The following is a 24,550-nucleotide window of genomic DNA, read 5'->3' on the forward strand; positions in this document are numbered from 1 at the left end:
TTGGAAAGACGATCAACGATCTCATTCCTTTCCCTGTATATATGTGAGCATGCAAAAGAATCAAATTGAGACTTTAGAGTAATGATATCAGCTAGAGTGTCTCTGAGTGTGTGCAAGTGACAGTGATGTACATCGTTTATCTAGTTTATAGTGAGCTGTGAGTCCCCAAAAATCTGTATCTTTTGGCTATTTAGTTCTCTTGCAAATAGAAGGAGGTATTTAAGACTATTCAGTTCAACATAGTTGTTGGTACGCCTGCCCAGGCCAACTTGAATTCTATAGGACACAAGGTTGTCAATATGCAAAACTACCCCCCGTAGCCATCGACCTGAGCCAAGCCATTAAAATAACCCCAGGGAAGATTAGAATCAATAACTTCCGGGACAATGACCCGAGGGGGTTTGCTAACAGGGTCATCCGAGATCAAATTAAAAATAGCCATCAACATTGTACAGGAGGTTTCCCAATTTATCTTGGCATCCATAAAAATAGATTTGTTCCTATTTATCCATATACCCCAACAAATAAGCAATGGCAGATTCCTGTCTTTATGAGATTGCGCTTATGTCCACCATCTGAGCCAAGCCTCGCCTACATTTTTCCCAGACCAGACAGTCTGCAAATTTAGGGAAGTAGTGATCCTTGACCAAAAGAAAGTTGTCACAGGGCAGGTGAGAAATAAATGGTTTGTATCTTCCTCGTGCTGCTTACAAAGGAAACATCTGGAGGGGCCGTTGGTCGCTCTGTGCATTAGATTAAGTTCAGTAGGGGCTTTGTCCATAAGGATGCACCACATAAATAGTCTGGTTTTAGGAGGGGCTTTTAATTTCCATGGGTGGTGCCACCACCAAGAGATATCGCCATTTTCTCTAGCTGCCATAGAAGTCGCATAACCTGCTTTAGGGGAGTATCTGCCATGGGGGCCAGGGTCCCAAATAAGGACATCTTATTGTTTGTTGATCCTCACATTGGCCTCCTCAAGAGCCCCAATAAAACGTTGCCAATCCTCACTCCAGAGTGCTGGGATGTTAAGCATCCTATGGTCCAACCAACTCTGATGCTGCCATCGGTCTTGATTAGCATTTGCAATTTGCACCAAATTGGTGATACCTATGTCCTGGAGGTGATTACAGAGTTGTCGTGGAAGGATATGAGCATTTCCACAGCCGTTCCAAGCATCCAAGCCAATTCTCACTTGATCCCCTTTACCAATTTTCCATGCGAGTCCTCTCTTAATGAGGGGTAGGGACTGAGTAATTACTTTCCAACTTATATAGGCACCCGTCGTCAAAAAGGAGGGGCTGCGGATCCAGTCCAAGTCTGAGAGCAGATGGATGTATTTGTAGTAAGTTACCTCCTGCCATAGGCTTCTAGAGTTTATCATGTGCCAAACCATCTTTGCTGTGAGTGCCTTTGCAAATAACTGAAGGTTTTTAATACCCCAACCCCCCAATTTTTTAGGTTTACCAATTCGATCCCAGCGAACCCAAGCAAATGTCCGCCCTATGCTTTGACCTCTCCAAAGAAAACGACAATAGATTTGTTGGATTCTTTTTAGAATACCTTTGGGAATCCAGGCCAATGACATCCAATAAACTGGGATTGCTTCCAGAACAGATTTGATTAGAGTGAGCCTACCTGCTCTAGAAAGCCAACGTTGTTGCCAGATATTGATTCTGCTTTCAATATTTGCGATGAACCAGGCCAAGTCAACTATTCAATAGCCATTTGGTTTTAATATGAGACCCACATATTTTAGACCAACATCCAAGTCTTGCCGCACATGGTCAAATTGTTGGCTAGCAAATCTTGTTTCATGCGACTAACAGGTTACAATGATAATTGTAGATTTCTCAAAATTAGGCTCCATACTTGTAGCTTTGCAAAAGAGAGATAGAATGGACTTGAATGCATATGAGTCACTAAAGGATCCATTTAAAAAAATCAGAACATCATCTACAAATAAAAGATGGGTTAGAGATGACATATCAGAGATCCGGACACCAGCCAGAGTACCATCCTCTCTTCCTTTTTTAATCAGCCTGCTAAACCCTTCCATAATGAGAAGGAAGAGCAGCGGAGAAAGAGGGCAGCCTTGTCTAAGTCCGTGTTTCGCATGAAAAAAGCAGAGGCTGCACCGTTGATGAGGATACTGTAAGAGACCGAAGAGAGACAACACATAATCCAGGAGATGAAGGCATGGGGAAAGCCGATATGGGTGAGAGTAAACCGGAGGTAAGACCAACAGACTCGATCAAAGGCTTTAGACAGATCAATTTTAAGAATAATGGACTTTTTATGAAGCTTTTTGATCGAATGGAGGGCTTCCTGGGCTATCCCAATAGCTTCATGGATTTGGTGTTGGCTGAGGAAAGCAAACTGTTCCTTGGAGATCATCCGGGAGAGGATAGGTTTGATACGAAGAGCAATTGTTTCAGAGATGATTTTGTAGATACTATTGTAGAGGGATATGGGCCAGTAATCATCGAAAGAGGAAGGGTTGTCTGATTTGGGAATAAGAGCCAAGGAAGTCGTATTGAAAGCATAAAACATTCTGCCAGTTCTTCTACACTCCTCCATAGTCTGAAGAAGATCGTCTCTAATTAGCTCAAAGAAGGAGCTGTAGAATTCAGCCGACCATCCATCTGGACCCGGGCTCTTATCCTTTTTAAATCACTTCAACACCGCTTCTAATTCACCTCTAGTAACCGAGGAATTTAAATTTTCCACCTCATCCGGTTCTACAAACCTCAGCAAGGATTCAGTTGTACGGATGATGCTTGGCAGAGTTATACCTGTTGCGGCTTTGTCGATATCGAAGAAATGTCTAACCTCCATGTCAGCTAATTGCTCAAAGGAGTTTGCTTTTCTGCCCTCATGGTCTTGTAGTTCCCATATTGTATTGATAGACTTCCGGCCCCTTGCATATTGTTGAATTTTTTTTGAGTTTTCATCTCTAGCTTGTAACCAGAGCACTCTACTCTTTAGCCTCCATTGCTCTTCTTGCGATCGAAGAAGTTTGATTCTTTCTGTTTCAAGCTGCGCTAGCTGAGCCCTTGAGTTAGCTAAGGTCATACTGTTGGGAGTTGAGTCTTCGAATTCTTTGAGGGCCAATTCAATCCCTAGAAGATCTTTCTCATCTTTCCTTCGTTTCTCCTTTGCCCAGATTATTGTTTTGGCTTTTAAATCTGCTAAGTTTTTTGCAAAAACCACCACAGGAGAGGAGGGGTCATCCAGGGAGCAGTGAATCCAAGAGTCAGCTACCAATTTCCGGAAGCTCGCCTCCAAAAGCCATGAAGAGTTGAATTTGAAGGGCGACGACGGTTTAAAGTTATTATCCTTGAACTCCAAAATGATGGGAGAGTGATTCGAGATCCCTCCTGAGTCCACCCATTGATGAAACATATTCAAACTTGCCAGGAGAGGAGCCTTGATAAAAAAAACAGTCCAACCTTCTTGCTAGAGCCTCTGGCCCCAATATTCGGTTCCGCCAGGTCGGCTTGATCTTTGCAGGCTCAATATTTAGTAAATCATGGGAATCCAACATATTTTCAAAGAAAGCCGTGAGGTGGTCACATTGACCCCGGGAGCCCCACGATTCAGCTATCCCAAGAGAGAAATTTAAGTCTCCACCTATGATTATGTTCTTATGATGCATAAACTCAGCCCCCATAATCCTGTTCCAATATGCTTCTCTGTTCTGACAAGGCCCATAAATATTGATAAGCCTGAGAGACCTGTTGAGCTCCACTGAGACTATATCAGCCCCAAGAAACCCTCCCCCCCCCCCCCCCTAGACATTTAGAATTTTAGTAGAGCGTTTATTAAACCCCAAGGAACAACCACCAGAGCGACCCCTAACATCCAGAAAGTGAAATTCCCAGTCTGGGAGAAAACTTAATAAGAGTCGATTGACCTGACTTCCTTCACCCAATGTTTCTTGTAAAAAAATAGCATCCAATCTTTCAGAAAGACAAAGTCTCTTGAGAGCCAGTTTTTTGTCTGGGTTGGCTAAACCCCTACAATTAAAGGAGAGACAAATCATGGGGGGGCGATAAGAGGGTTGCCCTTTGCTCTAAGAACCCAGTCAATTGGGGATTGGACCCCCGAAGCCACTTCAGCACCTGCCCTTTTGATGGCTTTAGAGATTTTAGATTGTCGACTGCGAGTGGGTTTATGGGGAATAGGAGGGGGAGGATCGATTTCCAGACCAAAGGCCATCGAGGGAGCAGCAGGGAGAGAACGGAGGAAGTAACGATGCGACCCACTTGAAGGCGGGTTGCCTCCCTGAGAAGGGATAGTCCGATTAGCAGAGGTATGGGGGATGGAGGCTGGTAGGGAAGGAGGGGCTGAGGGAATAGGACAAACCGGGAGCACAACTTACTAACCTCCGAAAGCGACCCAGATAAACACATAGATGAAGAAAAATTAACAGTACCCAAAACATCATGAGATAAACGAGGGAAAGAGGAAGGAGGAGTACCTGCGAAGGTCGTGTCCCTGGATCGAGAGCTGGCTAGAGGAGGCTCTGAGACCCTGGAGTCTTGATGGGAGGCAGGTTGCTGCGACTCCTGATGAATAGGTAGAGAAGTCTCTTGATTGTCCGCAGGAGGAGGGAACTCCGATTCCAATGTTTGAGTGGAAGATGAGACCAGCGATTTGGCCAGGTTCTGGATTAGCCTGGTCACTCTAGGACAATCTTTGTAAATATGCCCCACTTCATGACATTTCCGGCATCGAAAGGGGATGCCTTCATAGTCCAGGATTTGCCGACGAGTAATGTCACCCATCTGGAGCAGATAGCTCTCCACCAGACCCTCTCTGGTATCTAGATGCACTAGTATACGAGCCATAGCCAAACATCCTATGTCTTGATAGGTTTTGTCATGATCCAAATAAACTCCTAAGTCATCCCTGATCACCTTGAAGATCTCCTCAGCCCAAAACTATGGCAAGAGGGCAAGCAGACGAACCTAAATCAGACTAGCACCAAGATTCTCCTTTTCCGGGTCGAACATCGATGACCATCTTTTCAGCAACACAGGGGTCATCTCAATGTGCCAGTAACGGGTAAGAACCCAATCTACCTGATCAGAGTGGGAAAAGATCAAGGCAAACCAACCACGGGACAGTGAAAGAATGCCAGGGAGCTGCATCAAAAGGTTACCCCAAATCTCTGTGGTCCACTTCTTCAATCACATAGGCGTGTAATTCCTGCCCCGAACCCTTCCAACGAGCACAATGCTCTTAGTTAGAGCAGCTTGGGCCATAGTGATGCCCTCTCCAAAGATTAGGCGCCTGTCCCTTTCCCTGATTTTCGAGTTCCTGGATTTTTTTGTTTGCCACTGCGGTGAATTGGAAACCTGGTCACCCTCCGCTTGGTTGATGTCTTCTGAGTTCGAGGATCAGATATCCTTCGTACCTTGTTCTAGCCCAGCTATGCCATTGAAGCAACCTGAGGGAGGGGCAGTTCCCACTGGTTGGAAGGCTGGATAGAAAGGGGCAGACCCAAGAAGCCCCAACTGTTCTGGTGTCAAACCTTGAGAAGGAGGTCGTAACCCACTAACCCCTTCCCTAGAGGAGCCTGCACTGCCTTGAGGATTTGCACCCACCGGATACGCCTGAGACCAAGCGTGGAGTTCTGAAGGTGAAGGGATGGAGAGAAAAGGAGGCTCTGAGCCTTCTCCCGGGTTAAAAATACCTTCCATCACCGCCATTAACAGTTGCAGTTCCTGATCCTGAATAGTAACCTCCATGTCTTCCATTAGCATAGTAACCTCTTCCACCCTCGTGACCGGTAAACTGGCTGCCACCGGCTTAGTCACAGTAGGAACCGGACGGGAGAAGTTGACCTAGATGTCTTCTGCGGTCAGGGAGTCAGTTGAGTAATCTATTAGTTGCTCATCCATCCGAACGCCAGCTGCCAGGGTTAACCAAGCACCGTTCCAAGAAAGACAAGGAATGAGGACCACTGTTGACAAGGGTAAGGACATCCCGAGAAACCACAGAGAAAATAACCTCGTTCACCGTAAAACTGACATACAGAGACCGTAACCTCCCAGCAAAGACTACGTAATTGCCACAATGGCCTGTTTCCTCCGGGACCGTAGGCCATTTCCCCCGCTGTTGCAAGTAACCACGAGGATACCCTTCAATGACAACGAAATTATTGAAAAAAGACAATGGATGGAGGCCAGTTCTTTAAAAACTGTCAAGACAGACCCACATGATCCTTAACCACTCGGCTTAACCCTCATGACCGCTGCAAAAGGATTTTCCCGTCGATGTAAAACCCTTAACACAAGGTTGAAACCTATCTTGAAGTGTGACGGTTGAATAAACTACTAAGGGTTGGTTGGTCCGCTCAATAAAAACTTGTCAGTCACAACCTCATGAGTAAGTTAAAACAACGCCCCACTAGTTCCCCAAGGTTAGAATATTGATAGCGGGCTGTAAAACTTAAGGCCGATAATGTTCCCCTATAGAGGAAAACAATGGTAATAACCCAATGCTGCCATCAAACCCTGCAAAGCTCCGTTTCCACCACCCTAGTGCTCTCAACCACCTGCGCAGTTAGAAGTCCATCATCAACAACCTTAAAATTATACTTAAAATACCCCACACATATATTTTTATTATAGATATTCCACATAAATGTTATAATTTGATATAATCTTTATTTATTTAAAAAAATAAGCAACTTAAATAAATTCTATTTACACGTGAAACTATAAACCTCTGGTTTCGTAACGCTTCAAAACATTAATGAAACTTTACTACCAACAATATGTTTTATGAAAAAATTATACAAAGTTAACAGGGGTTCTCATCAACATAATTATCTAAATTTAATATGATATTTATTATTATTTTTAAAGATATAACAATATGTAATAAAATATTTTATAGACATTTACTTACATTAATTTGATCTACAAAACGCATTAAATTTATTTAAAAAATAAACATCTTTCCTTACACAAACACACAAAGTCTATACCCACAATTTAAAGATTTTAGCCGTATTGTAATTTAACTTTTGAGATGACAACGTACCGTCCCCACTTGTAATCACTTTACATTACCACATATAATTACAGGTCGCTATGAACAGCTCGGAGGATACCGGGGTTTATTATTCCAGATTCCTCGTAGGCTGTATTCACTTAAACGTCAATGCCTGCCTATAAATATCATTCACATCGATACTCGTTTACAATTTTGCTTTTAAATTTCTCTTTTTTCTGCTTGCTGGTGCTGTAAATAGCGTTGCCTCCGCGTTTAGGGTTTCTTACGGTTCGCTTCCACTGCCATTTCGACTATATATTTTTTTCCTCGAAAGAAATGTCAGGGCTTCATAGATCCGTCAGTGTACCTTCTCGAAATGCCCTTCCCCCTAGGGAACTTCTGGACGACTTGTGCAGGTAGTTTTTATCAGTTCTTCTAGATAACTTTTAATTTCTAGCATTAACGTTTGTTCACTTATGTTTTTCAATAGCATTACCGGAAGCTCTCCTAAATTTCATCATAATACTGACAACAAAGCAATCTGGCATTCTCAAATTAGGATGGATTCTCAGAGCTGGTTACGTGCAACTAAATTTCAGTAATATTGTAAAAAAAGCCCAAATATTAGTAATATTACAGAAGAGTATTGAATAATAACCTGATAGTCAGTTATTGCCCAAAAGATTGCAAAATTAGCGCCTGAAATTCGGTATTTCTGTTGCAGATTACAAAGTACTAGCCTAAATTTCAATATTTTTCTGAAAAATTAGAATTGTAACTTAATTTTGAGTGTTTTGACACGAGACTGGGTTCTGAACGCAAATTCGAGGAATTCAGTGTAGTGTGGGAGAATAATGATCTTCAGTCAGTAATTTATTAATATTACAACGATACTAGAGCGGATTCTCAGAGCTGCGTATGTTAAACTAAATTTCAGTGATATTATGAAATATTTCAGAGTAGCATCTTAAATCTCAGAATTATAACTTTAAATCGTTTAGTGTCCTAAAGTATTGCAGAATTATGGCCTAGCGTTTTGTATTTACTTTGGCGGTCGCCAATTTATAGCCCAGATTTTAGAATTTTCACAAAAGCTGGGAAATATTACTTAAATATGAGTGTTTTGAAAGGAGACTATGAAATATGAACTAAAATTTCAGTAATTTCATCAAACGTTGGAGAATAATCACCTTAAAATCAGTAATTTATACTATTACAGAAACTTTACATAAATACTAGGATTGATTCTCGGAGCTGGTTATGTAAATTAATTGTCAGTAACATTACATAATATTAGATACTTGTAGTACGAATTTCAGTAAATATATGAAAACTAGCTGAATACTGAGTTATAAACTTAAATCCAGTAATTTTCTGAAAGATTGTGGAACTGTCGTCTAACCCTCAGTATTTCTATAGAACATCATCAGTATTTTCAGAAATATGAGAATTGTAACATGGAGTTGCGTGTTTTAATATGAGACTATTGACTTTGAACCTAAATTTCAGTAATTTCATAGTGTTGGAGAATAATCAACTAAAAGTTAACACTGAACAGTCAGTAATACGTAAATATAAGAAATTAAAATATAGTCTAAAGCTCTGTAGATTCCATAGCATATGGTGCAAATTTTGGTATTTTGAGAAATAATCACATAATTATACTCTAAATTTCACGGACTGCTCATTGGATTGCTGAAATGTAACCTGATTTCTTTTTGTATGCTATAAAATGCTTCTCAATTCTATGAAAATACCAAGTATAATACACGCTTTCAATAGAAAATAAGAAGCATAATGCCAGTTGTTATATGTCCTAATCAACTGATCAAAATGGATGCCATGTAGGGCTGAAAAATAAATGTTCACCTTGAAAGCGACACAAGCAAATAAACCAAAGATCTAGAACTAAAAGATCTGTCTTAATCTTGGATCCATCAAGCATCGAGATTGATCAAAAACAAATTGAGATTCAAATCTCTCGCAGTTGAAAAGATCTCCAATTAAAATGGATCTCTACTTTAGTGTTTTTGTACACACACACGCATATATATATGTAGTGTCTTTGTATATCTATCTATTTATCTACGATTCTACACACACATACATATGTAATCACTACTTTTCTTTTTCTTATAGATTTATTAATAATATTGAATTTAAAAGCATGAACATTCATCCATATTGGATTGCGATTTTTAAATTTAATATTGGGCTGACTTATGCTGCTGTGACAATTGGCCTACATGGCTTGTGCTTACTTGCAAGTAGCAATAATGCCCCTTCCCTCATAGTCCATAGTTTCACAACAAATTCTCTAGTCGACTTTGTGAATGCCCTTCACTCCATTGTGATTAACACATAGGAAGCTCTAGTTGACTTTGTGATTGACCCATGAATTTGATGCAAATTTGAAATTTGGCTACCAAAGATGTTGGCTTTATTATTAACTTATCTATTTTGTTAGGCACCCTTTGAAGTTTGAATAACTATGTTCCAAATCTCCTTAGGTGAAGCATGAAATATGAAAGTGATACCCAAAATTTAAAGATTTGCCCTATCAAGTAACATGATAGTAGAACATGGGACAGGGCTTGCCTCCAGAGAAAGATTGTTCAAGTTTCTAAGTCTACCAGTTAGAAACCCTCCATGCACTTTATCTGATTTATTCCTACCTACTTGTTCTGTTACTTAACAAGTTATTTACAATGTAAATACTGAAAATAAACACTAGTGCATGCTCAACATATTACAAATCAACAACTGAAGGAAACAGAAACAATCACACCAAATGACACCGTTATTTTTGGACCAATGTCCCTGGAAAAACCCAATGTGGGAAAACTGGTGCAGCTATCTGAGGGTTTTCTTATTAAGCAATATTAGAGTACAATCTGGGTTCCAAATCCGGCCTACCCAACAGAGAATTTTCTTGGCAGTAATACCTCTCAATTTGAGACAAATATCCCGGTTGAAACCTCGGAAACACCTTCCGACATCTCCTCAGCTCCAATCTACCCCATAAACCCCAACATCCGCTTTTCTGGACTGCGTCAGCCCCTCTCTGCCCGGCGCTGGCCTTGCGTCACCCTGAAGGGGTCTGCGTCAGCCTCAGGAGGCCTTGCGTCAGCCTTCTGGCCCTCTGCGTCAGCAATGCTAGCCTCTCTGAAGCACTACGCAGCTCCCGGCTGCCTCTGCGTGGCCCTGCGTGAGCCATGGTTATTACTGCGTCACTCTCTCTTGCTCCTGCGGTGCTCTCCCTACACTATCTCTGCCTCTCTGTCTCTCTGTACTTAATGCCCCTTAATTGCAACTCCGATCACTGATTCTATCTCTCTTAACAAACCCCGCTCTAGAGAATAGAATCACTGATCACTTTGGTGTATTCTCCAAGTGACCCTCAAGCCTCCTCTTATACTTTTCTTGTTGACATATCAACGGTTGAGATTAAGTCCCTAATCAATGGTTAAGATTTGATTTGGCTTGATCCATGTCTTTTGGACCTTTTTAACACAATTTCATATTAATTCATATTAATATTTTAATTTCCCTAAGTTTAGACTTAGGGACTCCATTAAAAATATTAATTATTTTAATATATCCTAAACTGTTTAGAATCTGCCCAAACTCTTTCTAGGTATTGGAGATCTCATGTGCCCCAACCTCTCCACCAAATTTCATGGCTAGAGCACATCCGATGCTACCCCAAATCAACACTCCCTCTTAGCGAGGAGTGTGCTCTAGTAATACTCCTCTCTGAGTATCACCCTGATCATTCGGCATCGGTCCCTGTGCTGATGCTAGGCTTGCTGCCCATCATCCTTTGCACTGCTGCATCCTGTACTGCTACCCATGGCTTTGCCACTGCCACTGCCACTGCTGCATCTGTACAACAACTTCCTCTGCATCCGTGCTGCTGCTGGTCCTTTCTCCCAACACTGCATCCGCACTGCACCTCCTCTCATCATGTTGCATTGTGCTGCCCATTGCTGCACTGCAACTCAGTTACTGAGAAGTAAGTAACTGATCTCCCAACTCTGACCTCTCTGTTGGGCTAGAGACCCTCCTGATGCTGAAGCTCCCTCTGTCGCTGACAAGTGCTCCCTCTCTGACCTTTGCGTTGCTGCAACAACTCCCTGCATCTTGCATCGTTGCACACCTCTCTGTGCCATCCTGCACTGGTGCAACACTCTTGTGCCTCTCACACTGCTGCAGCCTACTAGCCTCGCGCTGTCTCGGGACTACTGCACTGTAGCTCTCTCTGCTGCTTCATCCGCATCTGTCTCTACCCACATCAGCCAGTTCTGCTACTCCTCTTCGGGGCTCCCATAGCAAGGTCTAATCCAAGAGGCTGGGTATCTCGAGGATTCTGCCCCTCATTGCCTGTGGTCTGCCTGACTACAGCTTGATGTCTCCCCACTTCCGCTCAAGTGGTGCGTGTGCACTCAAGGCACAGTCATCGTCTGTTAACACTTCCTTCTCTGCCCTTGCTGGTGCTGCCTTAGTCTCGGAAGACTCTTCCTTACTCTTCTTCCTTGGACATTAGGTCGCATAATGACCCAGCTCCCCACAGTGGAAGCACTTGATCTTGGAGAGATTCTTCTTCTTCTGCTTTTCTTGCTTTCCCTTAGATGTTAGGGCAACATCTTCCTCCTCCTGCTTGACTTTGATCCCCTTGCTGCTGCTACCTGTCTTCGATTGCCATCTGATCTCTTCTTGGCGAAGAGCAGCCCACATCTCATCCCAAGGTGGAAGTGTCCCTCTGCCTAGTATACTCTGGACAAATACCTCCCAGTCTTCTAAGACTGCATTCAGGGCCGTCCTCACCATCAATTCTTGATCCGGCGTGGCTTCTATAGCAGTCAACTGATCTCGGATCTCGTTCAGTCCTCCGAGGAAGGTGTCAATCGGTTCTCCCTTCTTCATCTGATATGACCTCAACTGATTCTCTAGTAACATTCTTCTTTGCACAGAAGTATGCTGGTACAATTTCTTGAGGGCCTCCCACATCTCATATGTCGTTTCCTTCTCGGCAATGTGTGGTACTACATGGTCCTTGACCCTGTCAAGGATGATGCTCTTGGCCCTCGCCATTGCCTCCTCGTACTTGTCGTTATCATTTGGGTCAACTGGGATAGCTATAACCTTCAAGGCGAAGTTCTTGACACAATTTCTATCAAGTACGGATAAGATTCTGGCCTTCCAGACTGCGAAGTTCGACGCTCCATCCAGTCTGTCCTGGTCTCTTACTCTGTGTAGTGCCATGATGCTCTTCTACTTCCCTCCTAGAAGTTCTCGATCTGACTCCCTCTGAGTCTCAATTTCCCTCCTGGAAATCCTTCTGCTGATGTCGAGATGCCCCCTACTCTGATCGTTTGTGCAACCACACCACTGATCCAGGTTTCTCGGCTAGAAACCCTCGGTAGCAACTCCCTCCTCTTGGCCTTGCCCTATCAGGTACTGTTCTGACTACAGTACCTCACCAACTCCACTCTGCAATGTTCCCACAGCCTTCTAAACCCCAGCAACCTGAAGGTGAGAGCTCCTAGGCTCTGCGCAATCCCAACACTAGCAACCTGACCTCCTCAGCTAACTGCGTTAGCCCTCTTAGCTTCTAGGTGGCTCTGCGTGAGGCTCCCTTTGCCTTCCTTGGCCTCTGCGCTGCCCCTTCCTGGCTCACCCTTGATGATGTAGGCACTTCGTCACCCTTCCCTTGTTGCTGCTCTGCTAGAAACAACTGCTGTCACCTTGGGACAACTATTTTCTGCTGCTATTGCTCTGCTCGATTGATGTCCTCAGTTCCCCTGTGATCTGCAATCATGCTTTGATACCATGTTGAAGTTTCTAAGTCTACTAGTTAGAAACCCTCCATGCACTTTATCTGATTTATTCCTACCTACTTGTTCTGTTACTTAACAAGTTATTTACAATGTAAATATTGAAAATAAACACTAGTGCATGTTCAACATATTACAGATCAACAACTGAAGGAAACAGAAACAATCACACCAAATGACACCGTTATTTTTGGACCAATGTCCCCGGAAAAACCCAATGTGGGAAAACCAGTGTAGTTATCTGAGGGTTTTCTTATTAAGCAATATCAGAGTACAATCTGGGTGCCAAATCCGGCCTACCCAACAGAGAATTTCCTTGGCAGTAATACCTCTCAGTTTGAGACAAATATCCCGGCTAAAACCCCGGAAACACCTTCCGGCAGCTCCTCAGCTCCAATCTGCCCCAGAAACCCCAGCGTCTGCCTTTCTGGACTGCGTTAGCCCCTCTTTGCCCAGCGCCGGCCCTACATCACCCTGAATGGGTCTGCGTCAGCCTCAAGAGGCCCTGCGTCAGCCTTTTGGCCCTTTGTGTCAGCAACGCTGGCCTCTCTGAAGCACTACGTAGCTCCTGGCTGCCTCTGCATGGCCCTGCGTAAGCCTTGGCTACTACTGCGTCACTCTCTCTGGCTCCTGCGCTGCTCTCCCGACACTATCTTTTCCTCTCTGTCTCTCTGTACTCAATGCCCCTCAGCTGCAACTCCGATCACTGATTCTATCTCTCTTAGCAAACCCCGCTCTAGAGAATAGAATGACTGATCACTCTGGTGTATTCTCCAAGTGACCGTCAAGCCTCCTCTTATACTTTTCTCGTTGACATATCAACGGTCGAGATTAAGTCCCTAATCAACGGCTAAGATTAGATCTGGCTTGATCCATGTCTTTTGGACCATTCTAACACAGTTTCATATTAATTCAGATTAATATTTTAATTTCCCTAAGTTTAGACTTAGGGACTCCATTAAAAATATTAATTATTTTAATATATCCTGAACTGTTTAGAATCTGCCCAAACCCTTTCTGGGTATTGGAAATCTCATGTGCCCCAACCTCTCCACCAAATTTCGTGGCTAGGGCACATCCGATGCTACCCTAAATCAACACAGATTGGACGTGAGATTCTGATATGTATGGGGAACAAGAGTGACATCTCCCTAGGGGAGTTCGCTACCTATGGTTCCCGTAGATTAATATTTGGTATAGTGCCACACATTATTGTTGGTTTATATTTGATTAGAAACATAAGACCTTAAGGTGTAATGGTTCAACTATAAATCAGTTGTGCAAAGCTCTTGTTAAATTTAGTTAACAATGGTATGTTCTATGCTTAGCACAATTACTTCAATGTACTTTAAGCAACCCAATGACAATTTCCAAATTAGTTTCCAATAGCAATCACATTAACCATAAATTACATTGACAATAACTGTAGATAGAACATAAAATAAAATGCAGAAGACAAGATAACACCAGATTTGGCGGATGCCAAGGAAAAACCCCAATGTGGGGAAACCCTTTGATCAATTCTTCTTATTATTACAAAAAGAGAAAGTACAAATGTCAGCAGAGAGAGAGTACAAAAAGTCAAAATTGACTTGCCAAATCAAAGTTAAAACAACTTTGTCAAATCTACAATGAACTATAATCAAACTTAGCCCTAACCAGAAAGTCAAAGATGGTCAACGCAACAGTCAAACTTCTCCTTTGAAGCTTGGTCAAAGGCAATCGAACACGATCTCCAGTGACGGTCAAAGTCAGCCCAAAACAACCATAAAATATGTGGTCAAAATTGTTCAACTTGAAGTCAACCTTGCGGTAAACGCAAGTCGAAGTCCCCCTTTTGCCTCATTTCCTGTGCCCAAAAATGCGGCTTGCTAAGACAAAAATTCACTCTGAAAATCGAAGTCAAAGGATGCTTAGAAAGTCAAAGTCAACATTGGTCAAATTGCAGGAAAGTCTGAAATTTTCGACCATGTAATTCTATTTGAAATTCATCCTCCTTTGCCACATGTGTGAGAGAAAGAGAATTTCCAATAGCTGTACAAACCAATGAGAGGAGAGAGAAGAATGTGTGTGATGATGATGCCAAATGATGTGAGAGGTCACTTGAATTTATACAAGTCGTTGACGGTGAAGTGACACTTCCATTGGGCTTCACAAGCCTACATGATGATGTGGCCGACCTCAACAATTTGCACATGTGTGGGCATAAATTCAAAAATACACTTCTGCTTGTCCAAATTAGATGATCTTTATATCAATTTTGGTCCTCTCGAAAAGAGGAATTTAGTGCAATCATCATCTCCATCAAATGAGCTATCTAAAGTGGAATTTGGCCCTAGTTGCCAATTTTAACACTCCGTCTCAACTAGGGAGAATTCCACTTGCCAATCCATCCATCATCATCGATCATCATGCCATCCTATCGTCATGTACCATCTTTGTATCTTATCTCATCTTTGCTTTGCTGAACACTGATATGAATAATGAAGAAGAATCGATCGAGAGTGAGTCACAAGACCTTACCATTCTCCAATGACAAAATTCAGTCCAAAGGTAGAACCTTAATCAAACTTGATCCCAGATCAAGTTGTTGAACATCATGCATCCTAGACATAGGGAGTACGACAGTACACGATGCGTCCATCGGTAGTGCTATGGTCCCTATCCACTTTTCCCAACTGATTGACCAGATGAGAGGTACTTCCCGTGAGTCCCGAACTACATGGGTAGGATGTATGCTAGGGCATCAGTAGGAGAAGGTGAACCGCTCATCCTGCTCATATGCCATAGGAGAAGGTGAACTACTCACCCTACACACGTGTCATCAATCGTAGGGGAAGGTGAACCACTCACCCTATGGGCCCTCATAGCTCCAAGAAGTACCCCAAGCCCCCAGGAGCTCCCATGGCTCAATGTTCAACTCAAGCGGGACCCTCATGGGAGGGTCTTTCCACGACTCTAAGTTTCTCTTAGAAGGCCAAGAATTTGACCTTCCCTAAGGGCTTCGTGAGGATGCCTGCGACTTGCTCATCGGTCCTGATGTGTTGGAGCCTTATTGCTCCCTGTTGTACCATATCTTAGATAAAGTGGTACTTGATATCAATGTGCTTGGAGCGGTCGTGGAACACAAGATTCTTTGAAAGGTGAATCCCACTCTGGTTGTTGTAGAAGATCACGGTGGTATCCAACACATGCTCGAATAGCTCACTAAAGAGCTTCCTCAACCAAGCAACTTCACAACAGGCCATAATAGTTGTAATGTACTCAGCCTCGGCGGTGCTTAAAGTAATCGATTTTTGCTTCTTGCTCATCCATGAAATCGAAGAAAACCCCAATGAGAAGCGACATCCTGATGTGCTCTTTCGATCCACCACACTGTCAACCCAGTCAACATCAGTATCTCTATGTAGCCTCAAATTCCCGGCTGTGTATCTCAGTCCATAGTTGATTGTGCCACAGAGATATCTCAAGAGATTCTTAGCAGTAATCCAATGTATGTGATGAGGCTCGACCATAAATTGGCTCAACGTATTCACAGCGAAGCATATGTTCGGACGAGAGTTTACCAAGAACGTCAGGGCGCCCACAAGTTGTCTATATTCAGAGGGGTTTGCCAATTTGGCCCTAACAACACTATCACATAACTTCTTGAAGTTGAGTTCCATCGGAGTAGACATATACTTGCAATCAACTATCCCACATCTCTTGAGCAACTTCACAATGTATTTTCCTTGAGAAAGCAAAATCTCACTTGGCTTTTGCCAGACCTCTAGGCCTAGGAAGTAGTGCATTAGTCCTAGGTCCTTCATCTCGAACTCGGAAGCCAACTCCCTCTTGCATTGATAAATGAGAGGGTCTGCACCTGTCAGAAAGAGATCATCTACATAAAGGACCAAAATGAGAGGCATGTCCTTTTGAACCTTGAAGTATAGGTTAGGATCAACATCGCTCCTTGTAAATCCCAACTTCATAAGATAACTATCAATCCTCTCATACCAAGCCCTAGGGGCTTGCTTCAACCCATAGAGGGATTTCTTCAACCTGCATATGTGTGTCCTTCGATCTTGTACTTCAAACCCTTGAGGTTGTTCCAAGTAGACTTCCTCCTTAAGCGAACCATGCAAGAAAGCAGTCTTAACGTCCATTTGATGTAGGCTCCATCCTTGAGTGGCAACAAGAGCAATAATAGATCGGATAATCCTTGTGTGGCAACAAGAGCAATAATAGATTGGATAGTGGTATATCGGACAATTGATGCAAATATCTCGTCATAGTCCACTTCTTCCTTTTGAGAGAAGCCTCGAGCAACGAACTTGGCCTTGTATTTTTTAACACTCCCATTTGCTCCATGTTTGATTTTGTATAGCCATTTTGAGGTGACTACGAACTTGTCCTTCGGTCTAGGCACCACATCCTAGACATCATTTTTCATGATAGATTCATATTCCTCATTCATCGCATCCTTCCAGACTTGGTGCTTTACGACTTCTTCGAATGTACATGGCTCAGATTGAATAATAGTACTCATAGTAGCTAAGTACCCTTGATACCTGTTCGACTTCTTACTTTCACGGAATGTCCCTCTTGGAGCAATATGTCTTTCAACATCTTCGAGAGTATCTTTGAGCCACAAAGGTCTTTTCCTTGAGGTAGAGGGATCACCAAGAGGTGGATCAATGGGATCCATCGGGCCTTCAACATTGGGCATAGGCTCATTTGTTGGAGGTTCATCTAGTTTTTCTATAGGACTATCATTATCCTTCCTTGGAATGGGGAGATCTCCGTCTTTCTCAAGGGCAGTGTCTTCATCGAAGGTAACATCATGGCTTATTTCCACGTCTTTTTGACCAGGCACATAGATTCTATATGCCTTTGAATTTTCACTGTAACCCACAAATATACCTTTCTTCCCAGATGCTTCCAACTTGTTTCTTTTCTCTTTAGGCACATGAAAATACACGGGACAACCAAATATTCTAAAATGAGAAACATCGAGTTTCTTACCAGTGAAAATTTCTTCGGGTGTCTTGAAATCCAGTGCTTGATGCAGGCTCCTATTTTGAATATACACGAAAATGTTGGCAGCTTCTCCCCATAAAAACTTTGGTAGACCTTGATCATAGAGCATGGCACGGGTGGCTTCCATGATTGTTCTATTCTTCCTTTCAGCAACTCCATTTTGCTCAGGAGTGTATGGAATGGTTGCCTCCCTCTTAATGCCAGCTTCTCTACAAAAGTCATTAAATTCATTTTATTCATATTCGGTTCCATTGTCGGTCCTCGATATTTTAATCTTCTTCCTTGCTTGATTCTCCACTAAAGCTTTGAAAGAACGAAACCATTTGAACACTTCATCCTTCTTCTTCAAGAAATAGATCCATGTTTTGCGAGAGAAATCATCCACAAAAATATAGTATAAGTATCTTCCCAATGATGTTACGGGCAACATACCAGATAGGTCAGAATGGACCAATTGAAGAATATCGGTAGTTTGGCTTTCACTTGAAGGGAATGGTCCCCTTGTAAGTTTCCCAGCTGCACAACTTTGACAAACTCCTTCATGATTCATGTTGAACTCGGGCATACCTGTGACCATCTTCCTTACCCCAGGTTAGACTTTGTAATGAAGGCGGGCAAATCTCCGGTGCCATAATTCAGATTTAAGAGAAGTATCACAAGTTAAGGCTCCCAAAGGACTTCCTACAACTTGATAGAGACCATCAAGCCTAAATCCAAGTGTAAATGCATTTTTAGGGTTTCTTTGTCAAATACGTACCTTTCCATCAATGAATGCCACCTTGAAGCCTTTATCTTCCATTGTAGAAATAGACACCGGGTTCTTTTTCAAATTGGGTACATACAATACTTGTAGATGAATGGTTTCACCTTGATTTAGGTGGAGAGTAACAATACCTATCCCTTTCACGGGGTAGGTGGCATTATCTCCAAGTATGATCTCCAAATTAGTCTTCTTCTCAATCAAATTTTAGAAGGCCTCTTTGTACCCAATGAAGTGCCTTGAGGCTCCACTATTAATCAGCCAATGATCCAAAGTATCCAGAGGAGTGGCAGTAGTTAGAGTGGAAATAAGATAAAACTCCTCTTGTTTTTCTACAACATTACTTTCCTCATATCTGGAATTTCTCGATCTTTTGGGAGGTCGACCATTTCCATATCGAGCAACGGGAGCATTCCTTTTTCCTTTATTGTTGAACTTGTTGTTCCTTTGATTGCCATTGCCTTTGAAATTGTTGTTGTTGCTATCATCATCCCTTGGAGAATTCTTCTTGTGAGGACACTCTCTAGCATAATACACGAACTTGTTACAATTGAAGCACCTTCCTTTCCTTCCTTCTTTGAATCCCTGTTTGAACCTTAACCCTATCTCCTTGGACTAACATTATTTTTCTTCTTTGCATGAGCGGAGAAAGCAGTAGGTTCATTTCCATTTGAAGGCTTGTCTCTTTCCATCATCCTCGTCTCCTCTTGAGTGCATCTAGCCAATAATTCATCGAAACTAGGAATCCTGTCATTGTTGAGAATGGTGGTGTTAAACACATCCCATGCTCTTGAAAGACCCCCAAGTGCAATGAGAGTGAGCTCCCTATCAACAATAATTTCTCCAATAGATAGAAGGTCATTCTTGATTTGTGTGATCCTCATGAAGTAGGATTGGATAGACTCCCCTTTATCCATCTTGATGTCCTTCAACTTGTTTTTGAGAAAGAGGATTTGATTTGCATTGTTTACTTTGAACATCCCAACCAGCTTATCATATATCTCCTTAGAAGTTCCCAAATCAGAAATATAAGCAACCAAATGCTTTTGAATAGAGTCAACCAAAATTTTCTTGGCTTTGACCTCACCTTTTCTATACTTCGTCTTAGCAGCAGTTGGTGCATTTGAAGGAGGTTCCACCACTTTTCCTTACACATAGTCCAATACTTCATGCTCCTCCAAAATCAGGTCCAAAGTCATCTTCCATGCATGATAGTCAGATTTGTCATTGAGTTTGTCCTCAGTCTTGAAGTAAGATGAAGAAGCCATTGAAACTTGTCCAATAAATCTTTCTTGGTGATTGCTTTTCTCTCTCTTGCTTGGGCTTTGTCTTCACTTGGGCTCTGATACCATGTTAAATTTAGTTAACAATGGTATGTTCTATGCTTAACACAATTACTTCAATGTACTTTAAGTAGACCAATGACAATTTCCAAATTAGTTTCCAATAACAATCACACTAACCATAAATTACATTGATAATAACTGTAGATAGATAAAATAAAATGCAGAAGACAAGCCAAGACAAGAGAACACCAAATTTGGCGGATGTAGTGAACTGCAGTCAAACTTAGCCCTAACTAGAAAGTCAAAGATGGTCAACGCAATAGTCAAACTTATCCTTTGAAGCTTGGTCAAAGGCAGTCAAACTCGGCCTCCAACAACGGTCAAAGTCAGCCCAAAACAGTCATAAAATCTATGGTCAAACTTGGTCAACTTGAAGTCAACCCTGCGGTCAACATAGGTCAAAGTCCTCCTTTTGCCTCGGTTCTTGTGCCCAAAAAGGCAGCCCGCTGAGATAAAAATTCACCCTGAAAATCGAAATCAAAGGATGCCCAAAAAGTCAAAGTAAACACTAGTCAAACTACAGGAAAGTATGAAATTTTCAGCCTTGTAATTTTGTTTGAATTTCGTTTCTTTGCCACATGTGTGAGAGAAAGAGAATGCCCAATAACTGTACGAACCAATGAGAGAAGGAGAGAGAAGAATGTGTGTGATGATGATGCTAAATGAGGTGAGAGATCACTTGAATTTATACAAGTCGTTGAGGGTGAAGTGACACGTCCATTGGGCTTCATGAGCCTACATGATGATGTGGCTGACTTGAACAATTTGCACAGGTGTGGGCATCAATTCAAAAACACACTTCTCCACACTTCTCCTTGTCCAAATTTGATGATCTTTATATCAAATTTGGTCCTCTCGAAAAGAGGAATGTAATGCAATCATCATCTCCATAAAATGAGTTGTCTAAAGTGGAATTTGGCCCTAGTTGCCAATTTTAACAACTCTTAAGATTAAGACCCTAGTTATTTGTTATGCCTAGCTATGTTGTAATATTTTATTATTTTGTCAATAATCACATTGGAGTTTTTATTCCCTTGAGGGTTTTTTCCAATTCCAATAAGTGTTGCAAGTACCACCCCCCTTCCCCAAATAGTCTGGAGGTAGAAAGTGCGCTCTACATAGGACAGTTCTAAAAGCGCCATGCAATCCACGTTTCAGAAATTTGGAACTGTGGAATCATGATGGTTTCGTACATGGTTTCATATGTGGAACTGTGGTTCGACCCATTTTTCCACCATGGTTCCATCATGCCTCCTGCGTGGTTTCAGATCAACTTGCATGGTTTTATTGACTTCATTTTTCTATTTTTATTTTTATATTAAAATTTATCTTTAACTCGAGTTTGTGTGGGACTTGTTACCCACTACCTATGGGTAGTATGCATAGCTGATTTTTTTTATTTTTCCTATATGGTCCTGAGTCGACAACTAGCAACCCCTTGCAGCCACCAGATAGCTCGATGTGCCATTGTCTCCGCCACCTGAGCCAACCATGTGGTCCCTCGCCCATCTGTTATGATCATATGTTTGAAGGTGGGCCTCCCGACCCTGAAGGTATGGCTTTTCATTGGTATAGTTGAGTAATTTTCCTTACTTATCATGGACACTTTTGGGCATGGATTGGTGGGGGGATTCAGCGGAAAGAGTGGGCTAGGTTTGTACTCTTGTCTCCTTCGCTCGATTTGGTGGTTACCCTTGTATCCTAGTCCTGTGGGAGTTCTTTTACTGGCCATTAGCTTTAGTGTTGGAACTACATGGGAAATCCCGATTTTGGTTATGTGGTCCCGTTTCTCGATAGCATATATATCACTCCCTTTCACTCATTTTAGCCCTATTCATCTCTTTTCCCATCCAGGTCCACATGTGTCCACTGGGTCCACATAGGGTTAGCCTCCCTCGCCCCTTGTCCACACCTTGGGTCAGGCTTACTGGAGGTTGATGCAGCTAAAAAGAAAAGAAAAAACTTTGGCCACTATAAACAGGAAATGTGCCACAAAATGTAGAAAATGGCTAGGACATACAAATTTAGCATGTGGGCAAAAGCCAAACATGAGCTCTACCCCTTAGTTATGGCCATCACCCAGGTTTTTATGGGCCCTAGATGAGCCCCCTCCACATTAAAGAACCCATGATTGTCCTAACCCCTGGTGGGCAATGGAATGCCCCACCTTAAAAGGGGGTACCTATTACTATATCCTACACATCATACTCTCATCCCCTAGAGCCCCGAGCAGTTATGAAGAAAAATCAATCGAAGGCAAAAGGCATATGAAGAAGGGTGGAAAAACAAAGGTCAGGGTAACTCATGAATCACTATTTTCTCCCTCCTACATTCATATACCTAGGTGTGGGCTTCCCATATTATAGCTGCCCTTGTACCATGGCATGTGGCTTGGAGCATTCCCCTTGAGCCCCACTTCATTCCATCACTATATCATTTGCCACATACCACCTGATGGATGTACCATGGACATGTCCCCCATTTTAAAGGTTGAAAACACCTAATACGGTCTTTGATTAACCCCCCTTATTGAGCTTGGAGACACTTGTACATGCCAAAGCCCACTATGGAAGGGCATGCCACCATGAAGTGCCCCATTGATTCCATGACTTGTAAGCTCTTTTACTTGATTATTCTAATGATTTGTTGTATTGGAGGGCAAGGGGATGCATTGGATCTTATGCAAGATTGCAGGTGGGTCTCCATTTGGGGCTTGGTCTCGCTGTACGGGGTCCTAACTCTCCAGAGGGCCACATTGGCACTTGTAGGGTGAGTGTTGAGAGCCATGGTCCTCCACCATAGGAAAGATTATTTCGTGGGTCCCCAACATCACTCATTGATTGCTCGTGTTCCACATTTTGGATGAGGATGATATACTTAGTTCACCATGCCCAACCAACTCCACACTTGCACCATACACTTGGCAGATGTTCCAGGGTCCAGATGAGGATGTCTTTCACTATAAGAGAAAAAGGGAGGGCTTATGTCATCATCCTAGCTCTTACAGATGGTTTACAAGCATTTTCGATCCACTTGGAGACTCATGAGGATGTCCTTGTGCCCCCACACCCACTTGGGAGCACCACAGTGACTTGCTTGGAAAACAAGGGGCCAACTCCTTGTCCACTATGTTTGGAGTCCATTTTCTCACCGTGGCATACTTTGGACTTCATTAGGCCTCCTCAAAGGGCCAACGACTCATGTTATTAATCATTCTTCCCTTTTGAGAGGCTTATTTTCATGTTATTAAGTTATCTTGGTGGGCTTGTCACCAAGGGATGTTATTATTGCACATTATTTTATTATTTGGGGCTTAATTAGGCCAATTAGGCAAATTGAACTCATTAGAGATGGTATAAATAGATGAGAGGTGATTCATTTCTCTCATCATCACTTGGATTTGGGTTTAATAGCTACTTGAAGAATTTCACATTCCCTTTTGGCAGACGAGTTTGGTTTCATGGATGAATTTTGATGTTTGGATTCCATCTTCTTGGTCTTGGAGCTTCATTATTGGCATAATTTGATGATTGGATATACTCATTTGTACATGTTTATTCTTGTTATTTACATTGTCACATGAATGTTGCTGGGATTTTCGCTATCTAGGTCTGGAATTTACTGCTATTTTATGCGAAATTGTGGAAATTTTGATCTTTTGAAGCATTGCATTGTTGCACGTGTCATGTATGAATGGGTGAATGTTCCTAGAGATTATTTTTGTTGAATACATCTTGATAAGTCATCAAACATTGCACATTGAAGTATAAAGTCCTTGGGTAGTTGCTCTCATGCCCTAATTGCCATGCGAAGTTGCCTAAAGGCCTCCTTGATTGGGTATAGTTTTTCCAAATCACAAGTTCACCTTGACTCCATCTCTCCCAAAGGCAAGGCACTAATCCATCCATTGGTGGTCACCTAAACGCTTATTTTTCTTGCCTCCCCTTTCTCTTTCTAGGCCTAGCCTTAATAGGTCACCTAGGGCATCACATAAATTCCATTGTAGCCATCAAAACACCTCGATTTTTGGTCCATAACTGCGTTAGGGTTTCCTCTAGAGGCCCTCCAAATTTGAAGCAATTCCGACAGTGGGATCCTGAGATATAGCAAGCCCTAGCTCTAGAATTGTTTCTTGCCCTAGGTTAACCTTAGTAAGTGTCCTCATTTGGATCATTGTATTCAATCTGCAAAAGAAAATTTGTCGTTTGATCTTTTTTTCTTCCATAATTAGGTCAAGCCCCTCCTTGGTTGATCAACTCCACACTCTTGACCTAATTCTGGGTCCACTTGGTCCTTTGTGGTCCTGCAACTTTACAACTCTAATTTCACAAAGATCACATAAAGACCAATTCTCCATAAGGATTTTCGGGTCTAGGAGGCCTCTTGACAAGATATTTTCCCAGACCCTAGACTTAAGAATTCTCTTAGCCCTTACTATAGAGCATATCACCTTGCTTTTCAAGTAAGAAAGCCATATAATTGAGTCTCTCTTGTGAATAGGCCTTTGGAATCACTCCTTATCCTCTTATTGATCCATTCATCTGGTGATTCCCCTTATATTGGGTCTCCTCCCATCGACG

At 42.3% G+C, this 24,550-nt stretch overlaps 1 protein-coding gene across 2 annotated transcripts in view; it reads left to right on the top strand.

The window, feature by feature from the left end:
- Positions 1 to 7,105: 7,105 nt before the first annotated feature.
- DCP2 (decapping 2) overlaps positions 7,106 to 24,550 on the top strand; it is a 214,430-nt gene continuing 196,985 nt past the window's right edge. The window contains exon 1 of one of the 2 annotated variants that reach the window (XM_089377456.1): positions 7,106 to 7,424. In XM_089377456.1, the coding sequence (XP_089233582.1) occupies positions 7,345 to 7,424 (80 nt within the window). In that variant the 5' untranslated portion in view covers positions 7,106 to 7,344. The remainder of the gene's footprint in view (positions 7,425 to 24,550) is intronic. The other variant, XM_089377455.1, reaches the window with a different exon arrangement.

Source organism: Pinus tabuliformis, chromosome J (genome assembly GCF_031772625.1).
Source record: "Pinus tabuliformis cultivar Carrire ecotype Pingquan chromosome J, CPIR1, whole genome shotgun sequence".
NCBI lineage: Eukaryota > Viridiplantae > Streptophyta > Pinopsida > Pinales > Pinaceae > Pinus > Pinus tabuliformis.